Genomic DNA, 22,500 nt, shown 5'->3' on the forward strand with positions numbered 1-22,500 from the left:
ATGGTAAGAAAGCTGTTATGTATGCAGGGGCCTTGGCTGTTGAGTGCTTTGTAAACTATGAGTACCTTAAAATCTATTCTATGGGAGACCGGAAGCCAGTGGAGGGTGTGCAAGACTGGTGTGATGTGTTCTCTTTTCTTTGTTTTCGTTAATAATCTAGCAGCAGAGTTTTGTATGAGTTGTAGTCTGTCTATGGCCATTTTGGTAATCCTGTGAATAGAGCGTTGCAGTAATCTAGGCGGCTAGTGACAAAAGCATGGATGATTTTTTTTCAGCATCTGTTGTCATAGGAAGGGTCGTATCTTGGCTATATTTCTGAGATGAAAAAATGTAATTTTGGTTATTTTGTTGATGTGGGATGTGAAATTGAGGTCTGAATCTATTATCACTCCGAGGCTGGTTACTTGTGGTTTGACCCACGCGGCTAGATGTCCTAGAGAGTTCATCACCTGATCTCTTTTCATCTTAGGGCCTACCAGTAGCACCTCTGTTTTATTTTCGTTTAGTTTTAATAGGTTTGAGCTCATCCAGTCGGTTATATCCCTGAGGCAGGCGGTGAGGTGGTTTACTGCATCTGTGTTGTGAGGTTCTATGGAAATGTATAATTGTGTGTCATCTGCGTATGAGTGATAATTGACGTTGTGCTTTCTAATGATGTCTCCCAAAGGGAGCATATAGAGAGAGAACAATAGGGGCGCAAGGTTACTCCCTTGAGCGACACCAAAGGGGACAGCATGTTTGCCAGATACACTGTCTCCCAGGCGAACACAGAATTGTCCTCCCTGTGATGTAGGTTCGTAGCCAGTTTAGGACTTTCCCATTTAGCCCAACAATATTTTTAAGACGATGGAGTAATATGTTGTGGTCTACCAGGTCAAATGCCGCGCTTAAATCCAGGCACCGACACCTTCCCAGCATCCATGTTGACTCTGAGGTCACTGACTATTTTTGTCAGTGCTGTTTCTGTACTGTGATTTGCCCTGAATCCGGATTGAAGAGGGTCTAGGATATTGTTATCTGTGATAAATTGATTTAATTGTAGAAATACTGCTTTTTCAAGGATTTTGCTCAGAAATGGGAGGTTTGATATGGGTCTGTAGTTCTCCAAGTTTTTGCTATCCAAGTTGGGCTTTTTCAGTAGTGGTATTGAAGGGAGCCCCTTGAGATGCAGCATCTCATTTTAGAGGGGGACCTGTAACATACAAACAAGATACATGAGACGTACAGTACACATGACAATATACAAATACATACATACATAAATACACAGACAGCTTGCTCAGCCTCTCCACCCACCCCACCAACCACATCACCAGCTGTTAAGCAACAGAGGAATGAAAGTGCAAATTATATCGGTGAATGTGCTATACTTGAGAAGTGGGTAATGGCAATGAGAGGAGAGCTCTCATTGTCATTACCCACAGAGGAGAGGAGAGGAGAGGAGAGGAGGGAGGAGGAGAGGAGAGGAGAGGAGAGGAGAGAGGAGAGGGAGAGGAGAGAGGAGAGAGGAGGGGAGGGGAGGGGAGGGGAGGGAGAGGAGAGGAGAGGAGAGGAGAGGAGAGGAGAGGAAGAGGAGAGGAGAGGAGAGGAGAGGAGAGGGGAGGGGAGAGGAGAGGAGAGGAGAGGAGAGGAGAGGAGAGGAGAGGAGAGGAGAGGAGAGGAGAGGAGAGGAGAGGAGAGGAGAGGGGCGATGATGGAGAGCTACTGTAGTGGAAACACAGTGAAGAAAGGGAGGTGGAGGGGTTAGAGGAGAGGAATGGAGACAGCAGAGAAGAGATGTATTGAGGTGAGAAAGGTGTGTGTGTGTTGTGTGTGTCGTGTGTGTGTGTGTGTGTGTGTGTGTGTGTGTGTGTGTGTGTGTGTGTGTGTGTGTGTGTGTGTGTGTGTGTGTGTGTGTGTGTGGTATTTGCCCTCTCAGCGGGGCAGGAAGGGATGGATGGAGGGCAGGGGCAGTGTGAGTGATGTGTGACCATGTTTGAGGGTGAGGACATTTACCGTGACACCACTCTGTGACAGAAGGCTGGCTGGGAGGGCAAATCTGTCACACACACACACACACCTGCGCACGTGCGCGCCGCACACACACGTACCCACGCACGCACGCACGCACGCACGCACGCTACCACGCGCACACACACACCCACACACACACCCACACACACACACACCGTGTCCTACAGTGTCCTTGTGGGTTGGTTGTATGGTGCATATAGTGAGTGGGCGTGTGTGGGGGGTGTGTGTGTGTTTGGGATTGTTTTGTGTGTGTACTGTACACACCACAGTAGCATAATGGTTTCCATAAATGTGTTCTCTGTGGGTTAGTGAGAACAGGACAGCTTTGACATGGCCTCCTGCTGTACCTACAAATCCACACTCCGCCCTGCCAGCGTGTATACAGTATGCCTTCCTAAACTCACTTTGATTTAGTATTATTCAGTAAAGCATAATACACCATAGTGTCAGAACATTCTAACCGCCCAGTAATTACTGCCATTGCCAGTTAGCATTTTGTAATCCTTGATCAAATCACTCGTGTGTAGCCGCGGGGTCGCCTGAAAGCACATCATTCAAAATCTTTTCAATTCAAAACCCGCCTGCCTCTGATGGGGCTACCGACACTGCCGGTCTTTGCTCCGTGGTTTACCAGACTGTCCTCTGAGGTGGATAGTCTGGTGACACTGACGCCAGGTTACTCCGTGGTGGGAAGTAAACTTGCTCGGTGCTGCATGGCATTGCCTTGGGGGTTGCGAGTCGGCTTTAGCGAACTTCGCAACGTTCGACTCGTCGGTGTCTCTCGTGGCTCAAGGTCACTAGAGACGGTGCCCCTCTGCCTCTGTCTAAAACTATAGGCCTACTTTATTGGCCAAAATAACTAGTCTGCGGTTGTTGGAAAAATAGTGGCGGCAGCGGGATTCGAACCCAGCTTGGGTGTTTTCACTCGTTTGGGTCCCGGTGAGACATCAAATTGTAAATGATACATGAACTACATTGTAGATAATAATATATGAAATGAAATGAAATGAAATGAAATGAAATGAAATGAAATCTATATTTATCCAGGGTATCTGGGCTAAGCTCAAGAACTTGTTTCCAGCCAGGCCCTGCTCATAGAACACATTTCATCGTAGTGGTTGATGCCTTGTTCAAGGGCATTTCAGCGGAACAGTAGCGCCCTACTGTATGAGTTGAATAGGATTGTCAATCTACTGATGGAATGACTAAGTAAAGGTCTATGGTCGTACAGACCTGTATGCATGCCATGGATCAAAAGGTGTTCCTCGTATTTGACCCCAGCCTCTAGAGTGCTAGTGACACAGGCACTGGTACTATCTCACCTTGATTATTGCTCTACAATTTGGTCGGGTGCAGACAAAAAACATCTGTCCAAGCTTCAAGGTTGGCATGCAATTTAGTGAGTTTCTTTAGGAATGTTTGTCATAGTAAACAACCTGTTTGTCTGTATTCACAAATGCAGTATGTGAGAGATCGTCATAGTCATGCTACCAGGCAGGCTACTAGTGGCCACATGGTCAAAGAAAAACCCAGAACAAATGCGGTTTGCAGATCTGTAATGTTCAGGGCTATTTCAGTATGGAACACGTTAACAACTATAATCACGGAAGCACCCAGTAAGGCTAGTTTTAAGAGGCTCCTTAAGAGACACCTGATCAATTACCCCAATTTTATAATTAACTGACATCATTTAAAGGTGTAGTGAAATAAAAAATACGTTTTTCACACTTTTAGACCATATCCATGGTCATCATATGGGCATACCTAACAATGGATGCCAAAAAAATGTGAAAATTCTAATTTTTGTGTGTTTTTATATCAAAAGTCCATAAATGATTACTTCCTGAAAACGAAAACGTGCTGCGTGATGACGTGTCGAGGCCAACATCGATAAAAGCCAATAAAAATGAAGCTCACCAGTTTAATTCCCCATATCTCCGCATCCGTCCAGCACAGGCTGCACAGCTGCTACTGATTACAGACATCTTCCGTTTTTATTCCCATTCAAGATAACATCCAGAGAGTGTATTACTCGGTTTCAACTTAATCATCACGCTAAAAATGTATCTGAAAACATTATAGGGTAGAAATAAGCCACATTAAGTGTAAACTGGTAAAGCTGGCTGACTATCTGATTTGTAAACAAACATCCACACGCTGTCCTGCGTAGCATAGCTACCCGTCCCTAGCTACCGTCCCATCCCCTGAAGGGATGCGACGCTCTGATTGGTTCAGAAACTTCATAGCGGTGTTTCAACTTGAGACCGTCTGAAACTTCAAAATAAAATGTCCACCATTTCCGTTTCACTACGCCTTTAAGGGGATGTCTTGTTTAGTGTTTTTATTTTTTCTGTATTTTTAATGTCTTAAATGCATTTGTATTTTGTATTATGAATGTATTTTTTTCAAGATTGCACCTGTTTTTATTGTGCAGTGTTAATTTTTTATTGTGTTGTGTTATATGTATTGTTTGTCATGGACCCCAGGAAGAGTAGCTGCTACTTCGGTGGCAGCTAATGGGGATCCATTTGAATAAATAAACTGAATAAATAAATGGATGATTTGTGGTGTAGTACAGGGGTTCTCAAACTGGGGTCTGGGGATCCCCAGGAGTCCTTGAGGGGGTTCCAGGGTGTCCGCTGCTAAATGAGTGGCGTAGAAATCAGTTGGAAGAATCAGAAGAATCATCTGTATTGTCACATCACAGTTTTACAAGTAAAACATTGAGTGAAATTCATGTTTGTGCATAGTTCCCATCCCATTCCCAAGAAAACAATTCTTTGTTTTCTTGGAAAGAAGAGAGATGGGGGGGGGGGGGGGTAAGGAGATTAAGTTTCAAGTAAAAGGTTTCAGATATTTGAAGCTTCACACTTAAACCAGTTCGACCACAAATACATCGGCCAATAGTCACTAAGCTCACAACGTGACGCATCACGCGAGGACAAAAAGAGAGAACATTTGTCATATTTTCGAAACATTTTACCACCCAAATCTTGCATGGGGTTACCTGGCTCAAAATATTTAAATTTGGTACTTTTGAGAAACAATGGTGTAAGATCATGGCGTAACACTACAGTGTTATTGTCCCTGGTGGTATTAAACAGTGCAAGGATTGTGTGGCTGTTATGCAACAATGAGGCAGCTTCATGTTGGTATAGTTGGTATAGAATCAACCTACCTGATGGGATTATCACAAAAACAACCAGATTAGAGTGGCTCTGAGCAGATTATCATCCTGACAGTCATATTAATACTGTCAACTGATCACCTACTCTATACATTCTCCATCACATACTCGTGTGGGTGCGTGCGTGCGTGCGTGCGTGCGTGCGTGCGTGCGTGCGTGCGTGCGTGCGTGCGTGCGTGCGTGCGTGCGTGCGTGCGCGCGCGCGTGTGTGTGTGTGTGTGTGTGTGTGTGTGTGTGTGTGTGTGTGTGTGTGTGTGTGTGTGTGTGTGTGTGTGTGTGTGTGTGTGACCAGTGGCCTGTGCCAAGCCTAGTCAGGGATCAGTGGGTTGTATACTGTATGTTTCTGTGTGCTTGCATGCGTGCATGTGTGTGTGCGTGCACTGTGAAGGCGTTGGTGTAATTACATGGCCGGGTGCACGCGAGACACACAGATGGACACAAGTCGTATACACCACAGGTCACAGCCAAGGGTACATGGACAGGTGTGTGTGTGTGTGTGTATATGTGTGTGTGTGTGTGTGTGTGTGTGTGTGTGTGTGTGTGTGTGTGTGTGTGTGTGTGTGTGTGTGTGTGTGTGTGTGTGTGTGTGTGTGTGTGTGTGTGTGTGTGTGTGTGTGTGTGCGTGCGTGCGTGCGTGCGTGCGTGCGTGCGTGCGTGCGTGCGTGCGTGCGTGCGTGCGTGCGTGCGTGCGTGCGTGCGTGCGTGCGTGCGTGCGTGCGTGCGTGCGTGCGTGCGTGTGTGTGTGTGTGTGTGTGCGTGCGCGTGCGTGCGTGTGTGCGTTGTATAAAAAGGTGTATGTGTGTACATTATGAGTAATACAGTGGATGCAGAGAGAGGGGGATTCTGAGGTCTCCATACAGCGATGATAATAACAACAACAACACCACAAAAACAATAAGTTAAATAAATTATTGCCCTGCAGTTCCAAGTCTCTGCAGCAACATCCTGAAATTGGTTTTTCATAGAAGTGTAGGTGTGTGTGTGTGTGTGGTAAGCATGAGAGCGGAAGTGCACACAGACGCACACACAAAGACTCCACGTTTACCTTCTCTCTTCCCTGCATTCCCACCCAGGTTACCAGATCTCCTACAGACTGGACAGTGGGGACCCCCAGCGTTGGACCACGGTGGAGGTGGGCTCCACTGGCCGTCAGTTCACAGTGACCGGCTTGTCCCCAGAGCACACCTACCTGTTCAGGCTGACCGCTCGCACCTCCCTGGGCTGGGGAGAGTCACAGGAGGCCCTGGTCATCACTACCGAACGGAGAGGTACGTGCAGTATACACATGCACCTGCACATACATTACTGTGTGTTAGGGATGGGACATTTAAACGGTTAACTGTACAATAAAATCACTATCCATTTACAACTATTAACCAACGTGAAAAGCTTGTGAATATAAGGAACTTTTTTTGGGACATGGTCAATAGGCCAAGGGTGTGTGTTGTTTTCTGTTTTCTTCTTTTCTCCTCTCAGAACCACTTACATCCCTGTTTAGTAAACAGAACACCGGTGTGTGGGCCACTGGGGCCCACACACTCCCTTCAAACAGCTTCACACATACACAGATTAGGACAAAAAAATCTGTAATGAGGTTCCTTCTTTGTTTTTTTTTTTTTGCTTTAATCCTTGCAAAACCGAAACTACCAAAAGTAAGCGGTTCAAAGGCAAGACGTGACAGATTTTTGTGCCAAGTTTGGAGGCAATTATGGGACAACTAGTCTACTAGGAGAGGCACTCTGAACACACACACAAACCTCCCTTTTCTAGTATAAGTAGCATAAGATTGAATCACATATTGATTCCCTTATAGCAGCATTATGAAAATAGAAGAAGAAAGCACTGTTTTTAACAGTCTCTAATGTCATAAGGCAACTTGCTGATAGAAAAGCCAGTGGCCTGGACAATATTACTGCAGAGCATTTAAAGCTGGCTGGCCCCAGATTGGCAGTGGTGCTGTTTATCTGCTTCTCAGGGATGTTGACTCACTTTACCAGACTCCATGCTGACTCCATGCTGGTTCCTATGATAAAAGACAAGGCTGGGAAAGTTGGAAGTAAAGATAACTACAGACCCATAGCTCTTGCTAGTATAATGTCCAAAGTCCTAGAAAAACTACTCCTTGACAGATTAAGTGTATATATAACCACCACTGACAATCAGTTTGGCTTTAAGCCCAAGCATAGTACGGATTTATGTATTTATGCTCTGAAAGAAGCAGTGGAGAACTATAGAAGGCAGGGCTCTACTATGCTTGTTGGATTCATTGATGCATCCAGAGCTTTTGATCGTTTACATCATTACAAGCTTTTTAATACGCTTAAGCTTAGGGGTGTGCCTAGCTGCTGAATACGCATTCTAGTCTACTGGTATGCTAACCAGAAAATGCAGGTAAAATGGGGGAGCACATTATCCACCCCCTTTCGGGTGGGTAATGGTGTCAGACAGGGGGGGATTTTATCCCCAGCCCTCTTCAATTTATATATGGACGGCTTGTCAAAGCAGCTGGGGGGGTGCAGAACAGGTTGTATGATTGGAGATACCCTAATAAATCATTTTATGTATGCAGATGACCGTACCATACTTTCCCCTAGTAGCAGTGGGTTCCAACAGCTGCTCAATATTTGTTGTTGACTTTGATATTAATTATAACGCTAAGAAGAGCATGGTCCTGATATGTAGAACTAAGGATGACCTTGAACTCAAGTTTCCTGTTTTTTACCTGTCTGGTCAGTGTGTGTCTAAAAGTACAAAATATCATGGGCACATTATAACAGACACTGTCCCAGACAAGTATAACAGGTAGAGCTTACGCAAGCTGTAAGTAGCCTACAATGACTAGCTCAGGATTCTGTTAAAGAAACCTAGGAGCACTAGAGCAAGCAAGCTCTTTTGTACACTGGGTCTCACCACCTCTGTTGAGGAACCTGACCTACAAGTTCATGTGCAGACTGGATCTCTCGTTGAATGGATTAATTGGACAAATGACAGACCCTGGCCGTAGTTCTGTCAGGTATATATCTATGATTAGAGGACACTGGCAGGAGTGCCTTTCTTAGATTATAACCTGGGGCTGGGTAAATGTACTGTATCTTTTTGTACCTTTTTCTTTTCTTCATTATCTTTATCTATTCTCTTATTTTATATGTGATGTATTGTTTTTACCCTGTGGGCCATGAGCCTGTAATAAAGTTTATGTTTATACATAGCAGCCATTCAGAATATGTGAAAGAGTTTCAGTAACTGGATTATATATTGAAATGTATTTAAATTCTTCTGGCACAGGATGCAATCCTCTACGCCAGACTCAACACAATATAAATATTTTATTTAAAATTGCGACATTCATAATTCACAATACTAGTACCCATCCACCCACCCCACCCCACCCCACCCCACAAATACATCCACAACCCACAACTCAGACACTACTACAGTGTCCGAGTCAGGTCGAACCCAGTGCAGGGATACTACGTTCTTAAAAATACTGTATGTCATCGTGGTCGGACCATTCTGATGAGACCCCTGATGTCCAGCACCTTGTGATTGAACTTTCTTCTGAACCCCAGAAAACATGGCTCCCTGATAGTCTCATCATCACTGTTCAGCATCATTTGAGCCAGGCTTGTGGCTTTATGTATCCACTCCAACTTTGGGACACCAAACCCACCTTCCCTCTCTCCCCTGAATCCAGTAGTAGTTCTTGCTAATTGATTCTGTGTCATGAAGTAGGATCCTCTCCTATTTGAGGGAGGCTGCAGGGACAGACAAGTTGGTATGAGTAGGAGCTCATGTAACTTCCCTGAGGGAGAGCTACAGGGCCTTGTGTGATCAAGGTATAGCCCGAAGAGAGTTCTTAACCAGTTGGGTTTACTTACTTTGTGTTTTCCTCAAGTGTTCATTTAGTTTTGTTATTTCTATATTTTTGGCCAATATTATTTGTTATATTTTCCTTTTCGTACTGTCGAAATATGTCTGGTGGAGGAGTTTGGGGAGAAATAAAAAGCCTCAAACTACATCTGAGTGTTTTCCAGTACCTGTGGACCTGACCAGTCCAGAAACGTCTCTGTTCTATAGAGAACACATTCTTAATAACACTCCCTTCCAGAGATGACAGCTGTACGTCATCCTGCATAGCCCTGTAGGGTTTGGGGGAAACATTGGGTCAGTCACACAATCCCTTAATCCACTCATTGATGGCTCTGCATGGACAGTCTGTTGGGAGAGGTATTTGCTCTGTGAGTTGTTTTCATCAGATGACTGTATGGACAGTCTGTTGGGAGAGGTATTTGCTCTGTGAGTTGTTTTCATCAGATGACTGTATGGACAGTCTGTTGGGAGAGGTATTGCTCTGTGAGTTGTTTTCATCAGATGACTGTATGGACAGTCTGTTGGGAGAGGTATTGCTCTGTGAGTTGTTTTCATCAGATGACTGTATGGACAGTCTGTTGGGAGAGGTATTGCTCTGTGAGTTGTTTTCATCAGATGACTGCATGGACAGTCTGTTGGGAGAGGTATTGCTCTGTGAGTTGTTTTCATCAGATGACTGCATGGACAGTCTGTTGGGAGAGGTATTGCTCTGTGAGTTGTTTTCATCAGATGACTGCATGGACAGTCTGTTGGGAGAGGTATTGCTCTGTGAGTTGTTTTCATCAGATGACTGTATGGACAGTCTGTTGGGAGAGGTATTGCTCTGTGAGTTGTTTTCATCAGATGACTGTATGGACAGTCTGTTGGGAGAGGTATTGCTCTGTGAGTTGTTTTCATCAGATGACTGTATGGACAGTCTGTTGGGAGAGGTATTGCTCTGTGAGTTGTTTTCATCAGATGACTGTATGGACAGTCTGTTGGGAGAGGTATTGCTCTGTGAGTTGTTTTCATCAGATGACTGTATGGACAGTCTGTTGGGAGAGGTATTGCTCTGTGAGTTGTTTTCATCAGATGACTGTATGGACAGTCTGTTGGGAGAGGTATTGCTCTGTGAGTTGTTTTCATCAGATGACTGCATGGACAGTCTGTTTGGAGAGGTATTGCTCTGTGAGTTGTTTTCATCAGATGACTGTATGGACAGTCTGTTGGGAGAGGTATTGCTCTGTGAGTTGTTTTCATCAGATGACTGTATGGACAGTCTGTTTGGAGAGGTATTTGCTCTGTGAGTTGTTTTCATCAGATGACTGCATGGACAGTCTGTTGGGAGAGGTATTGCTCTGTGAGTTGTTTTCATCAGATGACTGTATGGACAGTCTGTTGGGAGAGGTATTGCTCTGTGAGTTGTTTTCATCAGATGACTGTATGGACAGTCTGTTGGGAGAGGTATTGCTCTGTGAGTTGTTTTCATCAGATGACTGTATGGACAGTCTGTTGGGAGAGGTATTGCTCTGTGAGTTGTTTTCATCAGATGACTGCATGGACAGTCTGTTTGGAGAGGTATTGCTCTGTGAGTTGTTTTCATCAGATGACTGTATGGACAGTCTGTTGGGAGAGGTATTGCTCTGTGAGTTGTTTTCATCAGATGACTGTATGGACAGTCTGTTGGGAGAGGTATTGCTCTGTGAGTTGTTTTCATCAGATGACTGCATGGACAGTCTGTTGGGAGAGGTATTGCTCTGTGAGTTGTTTTCATCAGATGACTGTATGATGTATGTGTACACAACAAGGCATTCATGGTTAAATGATGGGTCAGAGTACCAAAAGCATCACGAAAGTCCAGGAAGACAGAATATAATTGGCAAGAAAATACTGTTTGGAAAAAACCCTATCCCAATTTTGAGACAAAATCCATTAATTTACCCCTTGTCTGTTGATGTTTGTCTTCCAGGGAAGACACATAAGACAGGATACATTTTATGAACACTGTGTAGATGGTGGGTAGGATGGAGAGAAATGCCTCTCCATGGTGATGGATTATCAGGTATAATTATTGTCTTTCTTTGGGGGGTGATAACGAAATTGCAGGCGTCATTGCGACATACAGGCGTCATTGCTCTTTTCCAGGACTCAGGCACTGTCTTATTATCCAAGCAGATGTAAAAAAAAAAAAAGATGATGTAAATGTTTCACAAAGCCGTGCAGTCTTGTGGCTTTCATAATGTGACTCCGTCTTACCAACTAGCCCTGTCAGATAAAACTCTGTTCTACTTCATGAAGAGAAAAGTGGAGAGGTGTCAGGAAAGTTAGCCTGGTTGAGCTGGTTGCAGGCTATTATTATTCGAGGGTGGTAATGCGAGTGGGTCACTGATCAATGTTCGAGCTGTGACATTTATTTTGCAATATCAATGTGGCAAACTTTGTCATTTAAAATGATCTGGATCGCGTTTGATCTTCTGTGTTGCCACCCGAAAATAAGCCTATTCCTACTCAGTCATTTGTGGTGCTCCTGGGTTGTACCAGGGCTGAGCTGGGGCTGCTGAATTATGTCTCGTACCAAACATAATTGCATCTCGAAGCAATTATGCAGCGGAAGATGGACTCTGAACCTTCAGGGGTTGGTTTGTTTGAGAGGAAACTTTCTTAGGATCCGTGCCGCTATTTCAGCAGCGCGAAGCCTAGCTGCTTTCCACCTCGGCTCACAGTCGTAAGGTTCTTAAAAAACACACCGTTCAATAACTTAACTAGGCGTATCCGTTCTCCCGAGGAGAGCGGATACGAGGCGAAGCGCCTCTCAAGCAGTTGCCTGGTGTTAAGTCAGACTCTAAAAGCCCTCTCGCTGTCCCAGAAGGCCGTCCATTGTTCCTCAGACTACACGCACACACACACACACACACACACACACACACACACACACACACACACACACACACACACACACACACACACACACACACACACACACACACACACACACACACACACACACACACACACACACACACACACACACACACACACACACACCCCGATATAGGATTTGATATACTACAGTATCCCTTTCGCCATGGTGAAAATGCTTACTGAGAAAACTTACTTTGATGTAACACCCAATCGTACTGCTTTTGGACACAATCCCCTAGACAATCCCCCCACCCGTTGTCTGTGAGCGAGCATGTACGCACACACACGCACGCACAAACAGCACACTCACGCACACGCACACACACACACACACACACACACACACACACACACACACACACACACACGCACAGCGATATTTCACTTTGAAATAACACACATCATCTGGTGAACCTCCACTCAAGGTTCCCGTCATCATCAGTACTGCTCACATGACGTCATTTTGTTTTCCTATTTCTAACAAGGGCCATGCTGGTCAGTCCACTGGTCAGCTAGTGTTGACACTGCTGTTGAACTTCCATTGAAGTGGACTTGTCAGAATATAAGATCCCTGCCAAAGTGAAGTATTGCTTTAAACAAGCAGGTTCCTATATTCATAATCGTTTGTTTGACATTTCCTGCCCTCTTTGGTCGCCATTTTATTGTCAATTTCCACTGGAAATTGTTCAATAAAGCCGTCAATTGTTGGGATACAAAAGGTGGATATAAGTATTGTCCAAGCGATCAGTTATGACCCTGCACTGTAACTGAATTGGATATCCCATTATAATGTTATCATCATTATCACAATCTACTGTCTGTACTTTCCTGTTCCACCTCATTGGTCTAACGGTCCATACTCAGCCAATAGAAATGTCTTTGTGACCCCCCCAACACGCACGCACGCACGCACGCACGCACGCACGCTCCCAGCCACGCAGCCACGCAGCCACGCAACCACGCAGCCACGCACACACAGTAGTTGCAAAGTTCCAAAGGAACGCGTCAGTCCCTATACTCTGGTGCTGGGTTGGACAACCAGTGTGGGTCATGTCACTGTGTTGAAGTGCAGCACTGTCACAACAGAGAGATGGGGGAAAACATATCATTGCTGTCGGGCATTAAACCCTTACCATATACAGTAATAATTGAACCCTTACCATATACAGTAATTGATAATACTATGGCGTCACACGCGAAGCTACTTGCATTGAGCTTGTATATCTGCTACTTCTGCTATTTTGTACAAACAGTTTTGGAAATAAATATGAAATAATAAATACATAATACATTTGGGAGTTGCAGCAAGAGAGAGCCGTAGGAGTAGTGATGATGAAGAGAGCAAGACTCTGAAGCCCTAAATGCTCCCGTTTAGCAGCCTTGTACATATGCAACCAACAGTGTGAGGTGAATATACAGTAATGGACATTGTAAAGCACTTTGGATAAAATGTGCTATACTGTACACCATGGAAACATAGAGAGGGGAGCAGACCAATACTGTGGAGTAAAATGACTTGTGATGAGATGAATGAAGGTGTGTGTGTGTGTGTGTGTGTGTGTGTGTGTGTGTGTGTGTGCGTGTGCGTGTGCGTGTGCGTGTGCGTGTGCGTGTGTGTGTGTGTGTGTGTGTGTGTGCACGCGCAAGGACGTATTTCGAGCACATAAGTGCAGATTAATTAAACGTCAGAGGGAATCAATAATGCTTTTATTTCTGGGAACGGTCGATAACCTGACGCCCCTGGAATTAAACAATTAGGCCTCCTATTTCTCTCCCTCTCTCTCTCGCCCTCTCACTGTCTATCATCTGTGTTTGCGTGCACGTGCCCAGACTAACTTCCACAAGCGCAAAGAGACACACACACACACACACACACACACACACACACACACACACACACACACACACACACACACACACACACACGTCTCATGTGATGATCCACGCTTTGATTGTGGTTACATGAGATGCTTGATCTTAACAAATGTATGCATTACAGAGAACACACATGAGAACATGCATAAAGAAAGCCCACGTCATGCCGAGAGAGAGAGAGAGAGAGAGAGAGAAAGAGAGAGAATGGATAATTAATTGTTATTCCTCTGGGCATGTATTCATTTCCATATCAATAAGCAAGCACACTCTATCTCTCTCTCTCACGCGCACGTGCTCTCTCTCTCTCACACACACACACACGCACGCACGCACACACGCACGCACGTACGCACGCACGCACGCACGCACGCATGCACGCACGCACGCACGCACGCACGGATGAATTCTGTCCTCGGGGCGGTCTGTGCTCACACAGTATTGGGGATGGTTAGCCTGTAGGCTGCAGAGCACGTTTATTCTCTCTACTGCCACTTAACACCAATCAGTGGAATTAAATGAGTCACTATGTGAACCATTGCCCATTGAAGTAAATACTCATTTACTTCAATGGTTCAGATCAAACAGAGCCTTTAGCACACTCCACACTCCACACTCCACGGTCGAGAGTTGACACACATCTCTTTGGATGGACGCTAGGCCCTCCAACGTCTGGCTTTTGAAATGACGTCATATGGCTGTCAAGTCTATGGACTTTTTGTTTAGAGCAATCAAAATAATTTACAATTTAGGCATTTAGCAGACTCTTAATCCAGAGCGATTTAAAATTTCAGTAAGCAAGGAAAACACAAGGTAATCCACCAAATGCATAGCAATTGTAATCTAGTAAATCTAAGATCATACAGATGTGCCATTCCAACACTTCAGGCTTTCCTTTACTTCTCCTTTTTTATTTTTTTCTGTTTTCCCAAGGTTCTTTTCACTGTTTAGCCTTGCTAATTCTTCTCTTTTGTTACTGAAAATAAGTGTCCCTTTTCAACACTTCATTTCATTGTAAAATAATCTGAATAGCATTTAGGCCTACATAACAACACCTTTGTAAATGCCCTCCTTTCTCACTGACAATGTTCTGACAATCCACTGTCTTGCCAATGGCAGGACATGAAGTTCTCAAATGGAACGTCTGTACCTAAGAACCTATCATTCATTAGCCTAAACAGTATAATATTGAAAAATCTATAATCTATACATTGAAACTATACACACACTAGAGATGCACCATATAATAACCGGAGATCGGATACTATAGGCCTTTGCATAAGCCTTCAAGGTCATCAAGGCTAGGGCGAGTGCTATGTGCTAATTTGTGGTCATGACAATAAAAATGAATACAAAAAAGGAATCAAATCAAAGTGTTCTGACCTGTCCCTGAAAGGGAAAAAATCTTTATTGTCACATCACCGTTTAAAAGTAAAAAGGTGGGTGAAATTCGTTTTTGTGCAGGACGTTATTCAAGGTGCAACATTGTTCAAGGCAAAACTAGTTCATAGACAAAACTTGGGTTATTTTTCCTTTGAACAAAGGCTTACACTCCGTCATCTGCCAAACAGTGCACAGGGCCAAAACAACACCTTGACTCTTTTTCATGTGCGTTCAATGAGTTGGACTCCAATAAAAGCTACAACACTGAACTCACGTGTGTGTGTGCGTGCGTGCGTGCGTGCGTGCGTGCGTGCGTGCGTGCGTGCGTGCGTGCGTGCGTGCGTGCGTGCGTGCGTGCGTGCGTGCGTGCGTGCGTGTGCAGCGTGCACAACCGTCTGTTGTGTCTGCTTGCATTATGATTGTGTGTATTATATTTTGTTTTTAATTAATTTGGTGTTATGTTGACTGTAATGGTAAATGCATCTTATTCAAATTGTATTCCCTCAAGAGGTTATACTCTGTTTTTCTGCTTCTCTTTGCCCCCCAAATCCCCCTGTCTAATCCTCTAACTCAGGGGTTCTCAACCCGTGGGTCGCAACCCCTCGGGGAGGCGCCAAATTATTTTGGGGGGACCCAATTATAAAAAAATAGGTTTCTTTTCTTCTTTTTTTTTCTTTTTCAACTGAATGGCTGGAAATGGAAATGAAGAGTTTACATATTTTTTTTCCATTTATACAATAACACACTACATTCATGTCTCGTAACGTATAGTGGCAGCAGTGAATCTGCAATGAATGAAAGTGACTCTGCCACATATCCACTAAAAGTCTAAGTGATTCATTTCAACATTACCAGGCGCCCCTCACGTCACACGAGAGTGAGAAGGTTTACCAGCTTGCTTGCTAAAGCAGCTGGTCTATGAACACCCTGTGGAATGTATAGGCATTTCTTTACAAACCGGGGGCCCCCATTAGCCCACCATGCAGGGAAAAGGGGCGTGGCTTTAAGAATTGTACACATTCATAGATTAATATCAATAACATTCACAATGTCTCTGAAACAGTGTTCAAAGGAGTTGCATGCTATTTTAACTGCAGTTGTTTATTGCAAACGTATGTGTTTAGCTTGCCGTAAGCTGGTCTAAATTATGACTGTGTCATTTTCTTTCATGTTTGCATCTATCTTCCCCTTCTGCCCCCGCATGCACGCACACACACACACACACACACACACACACACACACACACACACACACACACACACACACACACACACACACACTCTCCTCATGCAGAGCGTCCCCAGCCTCCCAGGAAGTTGTCCATCCCACAGGAGGGGGTGGAGTCTCGCAGGCTCCGCCTCCACTGGGTGACTGGCAGCGCGGGCTCCTCCCCCTTGAGGTACTTCACCCTGCAGACCAGAGAGCTTCCCGACGAGGACTGGAGCACCAACACCGCCGACGTACCTCACAACGCCACCGCCTGGACCTTGGAGAGGTACACACACAGGGGGAGAGGAGAGGAGAGGAGAGGAGAGGAGAGGAGAGGAGAGGAGAGGAGAGGAGAGGAGAGGAGAGGAGAGGAGAGGAGAGGAGAGGAGAGGAGAGGAGAGGAGAGGAGAGGAGAGGAGAGGAGAGGATTCATGAGGCCGTCCAACAGGGGGTGGGGTTGTGTTTGGGATCTTTTTCTTGGTAGACTGAGATGTTTTGGGGCAAACAAAACCAACAAGGAGACAGCAGTGTGTTTCTGCAGGCCAACACAACCACACCCCAGTGGATGATAGAGGGAAAGGATGGGCAAACATTCCTATACTGTTTGTTGACAGGGCATCTAATTAGCCTATACATACTATGCCTTTCTTTCTTTCTTTCTTTCTTTCTTTCTTTCTTTCTTCTTTCTTTCTTTCTTTCTTTCTTTCTTTCTTTCTTTAAAACACATACATCCCCTTTAATTGCAAATCTGCTGAACAGACAGCAGATTTGTACTCAGCACTCCCCATATTTGATATAAATGAATCCCTTTAAATAAGCACATTTAATTTCCAGAAAGTCTGTCCAGGCTACAATTCTAGAGCATTGTTGGCTGTGATGTAAACAAGGTGCACAACAGTTTTTGGCCATGGTTTACATGCGGGTGTTATTTTCATATTTAGCCATTAAGCCACCCCGCACTTATCACAGATTTGTGACATCAAGGGTTTTCTTACAGAACCCCATAAAACTAGAAATAATTGGGTTATGATGACAACTGGAAGCCTAATTGGTTTTAAGGAGTATAGTGGTTGTGTTTATCCACACTTTATGGAGAGGAGAGGAGAGGAGAGGAGAGGAGAGGAGAGGAGAGGAGAGGAGAGGAGAGGAGGAACTAAAAGCTCAAAAACTAAGAGCAAAAGCCTACAGAACATACTGTAGCATAGCAGACAGATACTTATTTATTCATTTTGGAGCAGAACTTTTCCCCTTCCTCCCTTCATCTCAGAAGTAGCAGATATGTCACCCCAGCAGGTGGTGGGGCTACTCTGCCTGACACACAGATATACACTATATACTGATGAGGGTTTCATCAGTTCACGACTCATCAGGTGCGCGTATGCACACGTATACCGTATATGTGTCGCGTGTGTTTACACATGCAGCATGGGAGACGCGCTCCCGTTGCTTTGTGGCGTCGGTGATGGCGCTTTTTGTTTCTGCAACCAGCCGGGGGCCTGTTTGAGATGATGGGAACTCAAACATCCTCCGCCTGCAGGCAGAGTGGATCTGCCTTGACAGCCGAGCGGTGCCATGATGTCCTTATTGTTTTGATACTGTTGTGAGCCCGTTTAAAAGCACCGTATGGAGCGCATGGAGCCTGTTGCTCTGTCACACACACACACACACACACACACACACACACACACACACACACACACACACACACACACACACACAGAGAAAGCCTTATTGATATATATCCTTAACTGTTGTTTTCTACCAAGATGTTGTTGGCACCAAAACATCAAACCCCCCAGGCTGACACCCGTGCACACTGTGCACGCACGCACGCACGCACGCACGCACGCACGCACGCACGCACGCACGCACGCACGCACGCACGCACGTACGTGGCCTACATCCTCCCTGACGCTCTCACAGTGCTACTGGTTGTTGAGCCCACTCCTAAGCCTGGTACCTTTGATGTCCTATTCCCTACGATACCCACAATCCCACAGGGGCACCTCCTGTCCTGTCCTCTCATTATTATACATGTTGAGTTTCCAAACTCCTGCTCATCTCCTGTCTGCCAGACACTAACGTCTAGATCCGTGACGTCGGGGGAGAGGAGAGCGGCTGTAAAAGCCTCATGGGGTCTCCGGGAAGACCTCATTATAGGTGTATTATAATCACAATCACATCACACTTTTACAAGTAAAAAAGTGGGTAAAATTTGTTTTTGTGCATAGGCAGGAAAAAACTAAACTTTTTACAATGTCCAAAAAAATCAAACATATTTTCACATTGTACCTGAGATAAGATACAGTACTATTATACTGTATACATACCAAGATGCAGCTGGAAGCCTCTCTTGTTATTTTAAATAACCTTGAATGACCTTATAACATTAACCACTCAACAATGTTTCAATTGGAGCAAACTGCCCGTGGCACAAAGCTATACTTGTTGACTATTAGCATTCATTAAAGGGAACACACGCCAAGCTGCTGCAGCAGCAGTGCAATGCAATGTAACGTAATGGTGGCTGGCGGTTGACTCTTAAGTTGCTCTGGAGACGAGTATCTTATACTGATGAGCATCTTACTGATGTTTACGGCTTGTTTAGTGATACGTTCACCTTGTTCAGAGGAGAAATGCAGATAAGGAGGTGATGGTACTATAGCAGTTCTACAGCAGCAGCGTATTTATGAACATGGCACATTAAGTGGTTATTTTAAGGCTCCCCACTTGTTCCTCCAAGGCCACGAAAGGCAGCAGCAGGCTGTGGAGGAGACACTGTGCCTTTACAGTCTGATCATTGAGCTCAAGTATCCACTAATGCCCCATTGTTTTCACTAAAACACTTGTGCGTGTGTGGTGTGTGTGTGTGTGTGTGTGTGTGTGTGTGTGTGTGTGTGTGTGTGTGTGTGTGTGTGTGTGTGTGTGTGTGTGTGTGTGTGTGTGTGTGTGTGTGTGTGTGTGTGTGTGTTTCTACAGACTAAAGCCCTTCACGTCATACAAACTGCGGATGCTGGCCACCAACGATATAGGAGACAGTACCCTCAGCAAAGAGACGGATGCAGTCACAACTCTACAGGATGGTGAGAGAGAGAGAGAGAGAGAGAGAGAGAGAGAGAGAGATGTTGTGGGGAAAGAATGTCAATAAAGCCTGCTTCAAGTATCGTGTGATTTTGAGTGCTACAAAAGTATAATTTAACTATAACTGAAACTGAATTATTTCTCCATGTGACTGTGTGTGTATTGTCACCTCCTTTCTCCATCCAGTGCCAGATGAGCCTCCAGTGATCCTTGCAGTAAAACCATCAACCACCACCTCAGTCCTGGTGCAGTGGAAGGTACACTCACACGCGCACACACACACACACACACACACACACACACACACACACACACACACACACACACACACACACACACACACACACACACACACACACACACACACACACACACACACACACACACACACACACACACACACACACACACACACACCTTCCAATGCTCAATGGCTGTTTATGAAGGGAAAAGTTACAACGTCTGAGAGATTGTTCCCAGTGTGGGGTTAGGTCCATGCAAACACAGTCTGGGGTTAGGTCCATGCAAACACAGTCTGGGGTTAGGTCCATGCAAACACAGTCTGGGGTTAGGTCCATGCAAACACAGTCTGGGGTTAGCTCCATGCAAACACAGTCTGGGGTTAGGTCCATGCAAACACAGTCTGGGGTCAGGTCCATGCAAACACAGCCTGGGGTTAGGTCCATGCAAACACAGTCTGGGGTTAGGTCCATGCAAACACAGTCTGGGGTTAGGTCCATGCAAACACAGTCTGGGGTTAGGTCCATGCAAACACAGTCTGGGGTTAGGTCCATGCAAACACAGTCTGGGGTTAGCTCCATGCAAACACAGTCTGGGGTTAGGTCCATGCTAACACAGTCTGGGGTTAGGTCCATGCAAACACAGTCTGGGGTTAGGTCCATGCTAACACAGTCTGGGGTTAGGTCCATGCAAACACAGTCTGGGGTTAGGTCCATGCAAACACAGTCTGGGGTTAGGTCCATGCAAACACAGTCTGGGGTTAGGTCCATGCAAACACAGTCTGGGGTTAGGTCCATGCTAACACAGTCTGGGGTCAGGTCCATGCAAACACAGTCTGGGGTTAGGTCCATGCTAACACAGTCTGGGGTTAGGTCCATGCAAACACAGTCTGGGGTTAGCTCCATGCAAACACAGTCTGGGGTTAGGTCCATGCAAACACAGTCTGGGGTTAGGTCCATGCTAACACAGTCTGGGGTTAGGTCCATGCAAACACAAGCTGAAGTATTCAGTCAAGCTCCTAAGTTGCCTACAGGCAAAAGGAGGGGAGAAAGGAGGCGGGCTCATAGGTTGGTGAACCAATAGGACGTCGGCGTCGATTTCCAGTGCTAGTTTGTTCCCTAAATGCCCAGAAAAGCATACTGTAGGGCTCTTTCAGGCTAGAGTGTGCGTGTGTGTGTGCATGCGTGTGCGTGTGCTTTCATCCGGCGCTGTCCACGGTGCTGAACTCTGTCCTCAGAGTGCTGTGGAACCATTTCATTAGACATACTGTATAGTTACAGTAAGGCTGTGAATCACCATTACATTCCATTCCGATTCTTGGGGTCACGGTTCTGTTCGAAACGATTCTCAATTCAACAAATCGATTCTCATTTGAAAATGACTCCCAGTCCGTTTTCTCTATATTCTAATTCATACAGTCATTACAAATAAATTAATCTGGAGTGAAGTGTAGCCTAGTTATTTCCAACAGCTCAAACTAAAAATCATGTAATACCAGAGAGGTTTGCTTGTAAGAATTCTTGTCTTTGATGGTATCTTAAATTAGGTGTAGTTCTATTTGACCACACATGCTCCAGGTGCTCTATATCTTATTCTAATATGCTATTACGGGACGGTGCAGGGTTTAGCACTGCCTGCAGGTTTTACTTTGACCGCCTGTCCCCGATCGCAGCTATTTATATACTGTCCGCTCCCGATGCAGGGCAATGCCTGCATCAGGGGTGCGCACGAGCGTGCGTGTGTGTGTGTGTGTGTGTGTGCGTGTGCGTGTGCGTGTGCGCGTGCTTGTGCGTGCGTGCGTGCGTGTGTGTGTGCGCGCGTGCTACAGTGTGTTCCGCCAGGCTGTCAGTGGCCTGTCAGTCACTACAGCAACACACAGACAATGGTAATGGACACACACAGCAGGAGATCCTGGCAGACAGCGAGCTGCTGGAACAGACTCACCATTTTAATGTTCTCTTTCTGTGTGTGTGTGTGTGTGTGTGTGTGTGTGTGTGTGTGTGTGTGTGTGTGTGTGTGTGTGTGTGTGTGTGTGTGTGTGTGTGTGTGTGTGTGTGTGTGTGTGTGTGTGTGCGTGTGTGTGTGCGTGCCCATGCAGCGGCCCAGTGAGGACAGTGTTAACGGTGTGTTGGCGGGGTACCGCATCTACTACCGAGAGCTCCCACTTAACGCCACGGCGACAGACGCCATGGCAACCATGAACAACACCACCACGAGTGCCGTCGCCACAGGTGAGTGTGTGTGTGTGTGTGTGTGTGTGTGTGTGTGTGTGTGTGTGTGTGTGTGTGTGTGTGTGTGTGTGTGCGCTCCCTCAACAACCACTTGTGATGCATAGCACCCTTGAACTGAAGCCCTCCAGCTGTTCCAGTGAGGCCTGATCTGTGACCAACTGTATCAGACTGTTAATGTTGCAATGAACAGCTGAGTGAGTGTGAAGCAAACTCCCCTGGATAAATAGAGGTGAACAGAAACGTGTGTGCGATACTGTCACACTGACCTGTCCTGCACTGAGTGTACCGTACGTACGCTACTATAATTGACTTCATCATTGCTTTTCAATGGGTTGCATCCAAGCTCCACTGAGCCAGATAAACCTATTCAAACATGAAACAATTTTAAACTGATTTCCTCTGTCATTAGACGGAGTCTCTTGATTGAACGGCATGATAATGGTGACATTCACTGTTAAACCTAATTGATTTATTGATTCTCTCTCCCTGCACCTGTGTCTCACTCTCCTTCA

At 45.5% G+C, this 22,500-nt stretch overlaps 1 protein-coding gene across 1 annotated transcript in view; it reads left to right on the forward strand.

Annotated features, from left to right (window-relative positions):
- sdk1b (sidekick cell adhesion molecule 1b) overlaps window positions 1-22,500 on the forward strand; it is a 315,440-nt gene that overhangs the window by 265,345 nt on the left and 27,595 nt on the right. The window contains 5 exon segments of the mRNA XM_079499197.1: window positions 6,274-6,468; window positions 16,521-16,722; window positions 19,416-19,519; window positions 19,704-19,774; window positions 21,856-21,988. Coding sequence (XP_079355323.1) covers window positions 6,274-6,468; window positions 16,521-16,722; window positions 19,416-19,519; window positions 19,704-19,774; window positions 21,856-21,988 — 705 coding nt within the window.

This window comes from Electrona antarctica, assembly GCF_951216825.1.
Source record: "Electrona antarctica genome assembly, chromosome: 4".
In the NCBI taxonomy this organism is placed as follows: domain Eukaryota; kingdom Metazoa; phylum Chordata; class Actinopteri; order Myctophiformes; family Myctophidae; genus Electrona; species Electrona antarctica.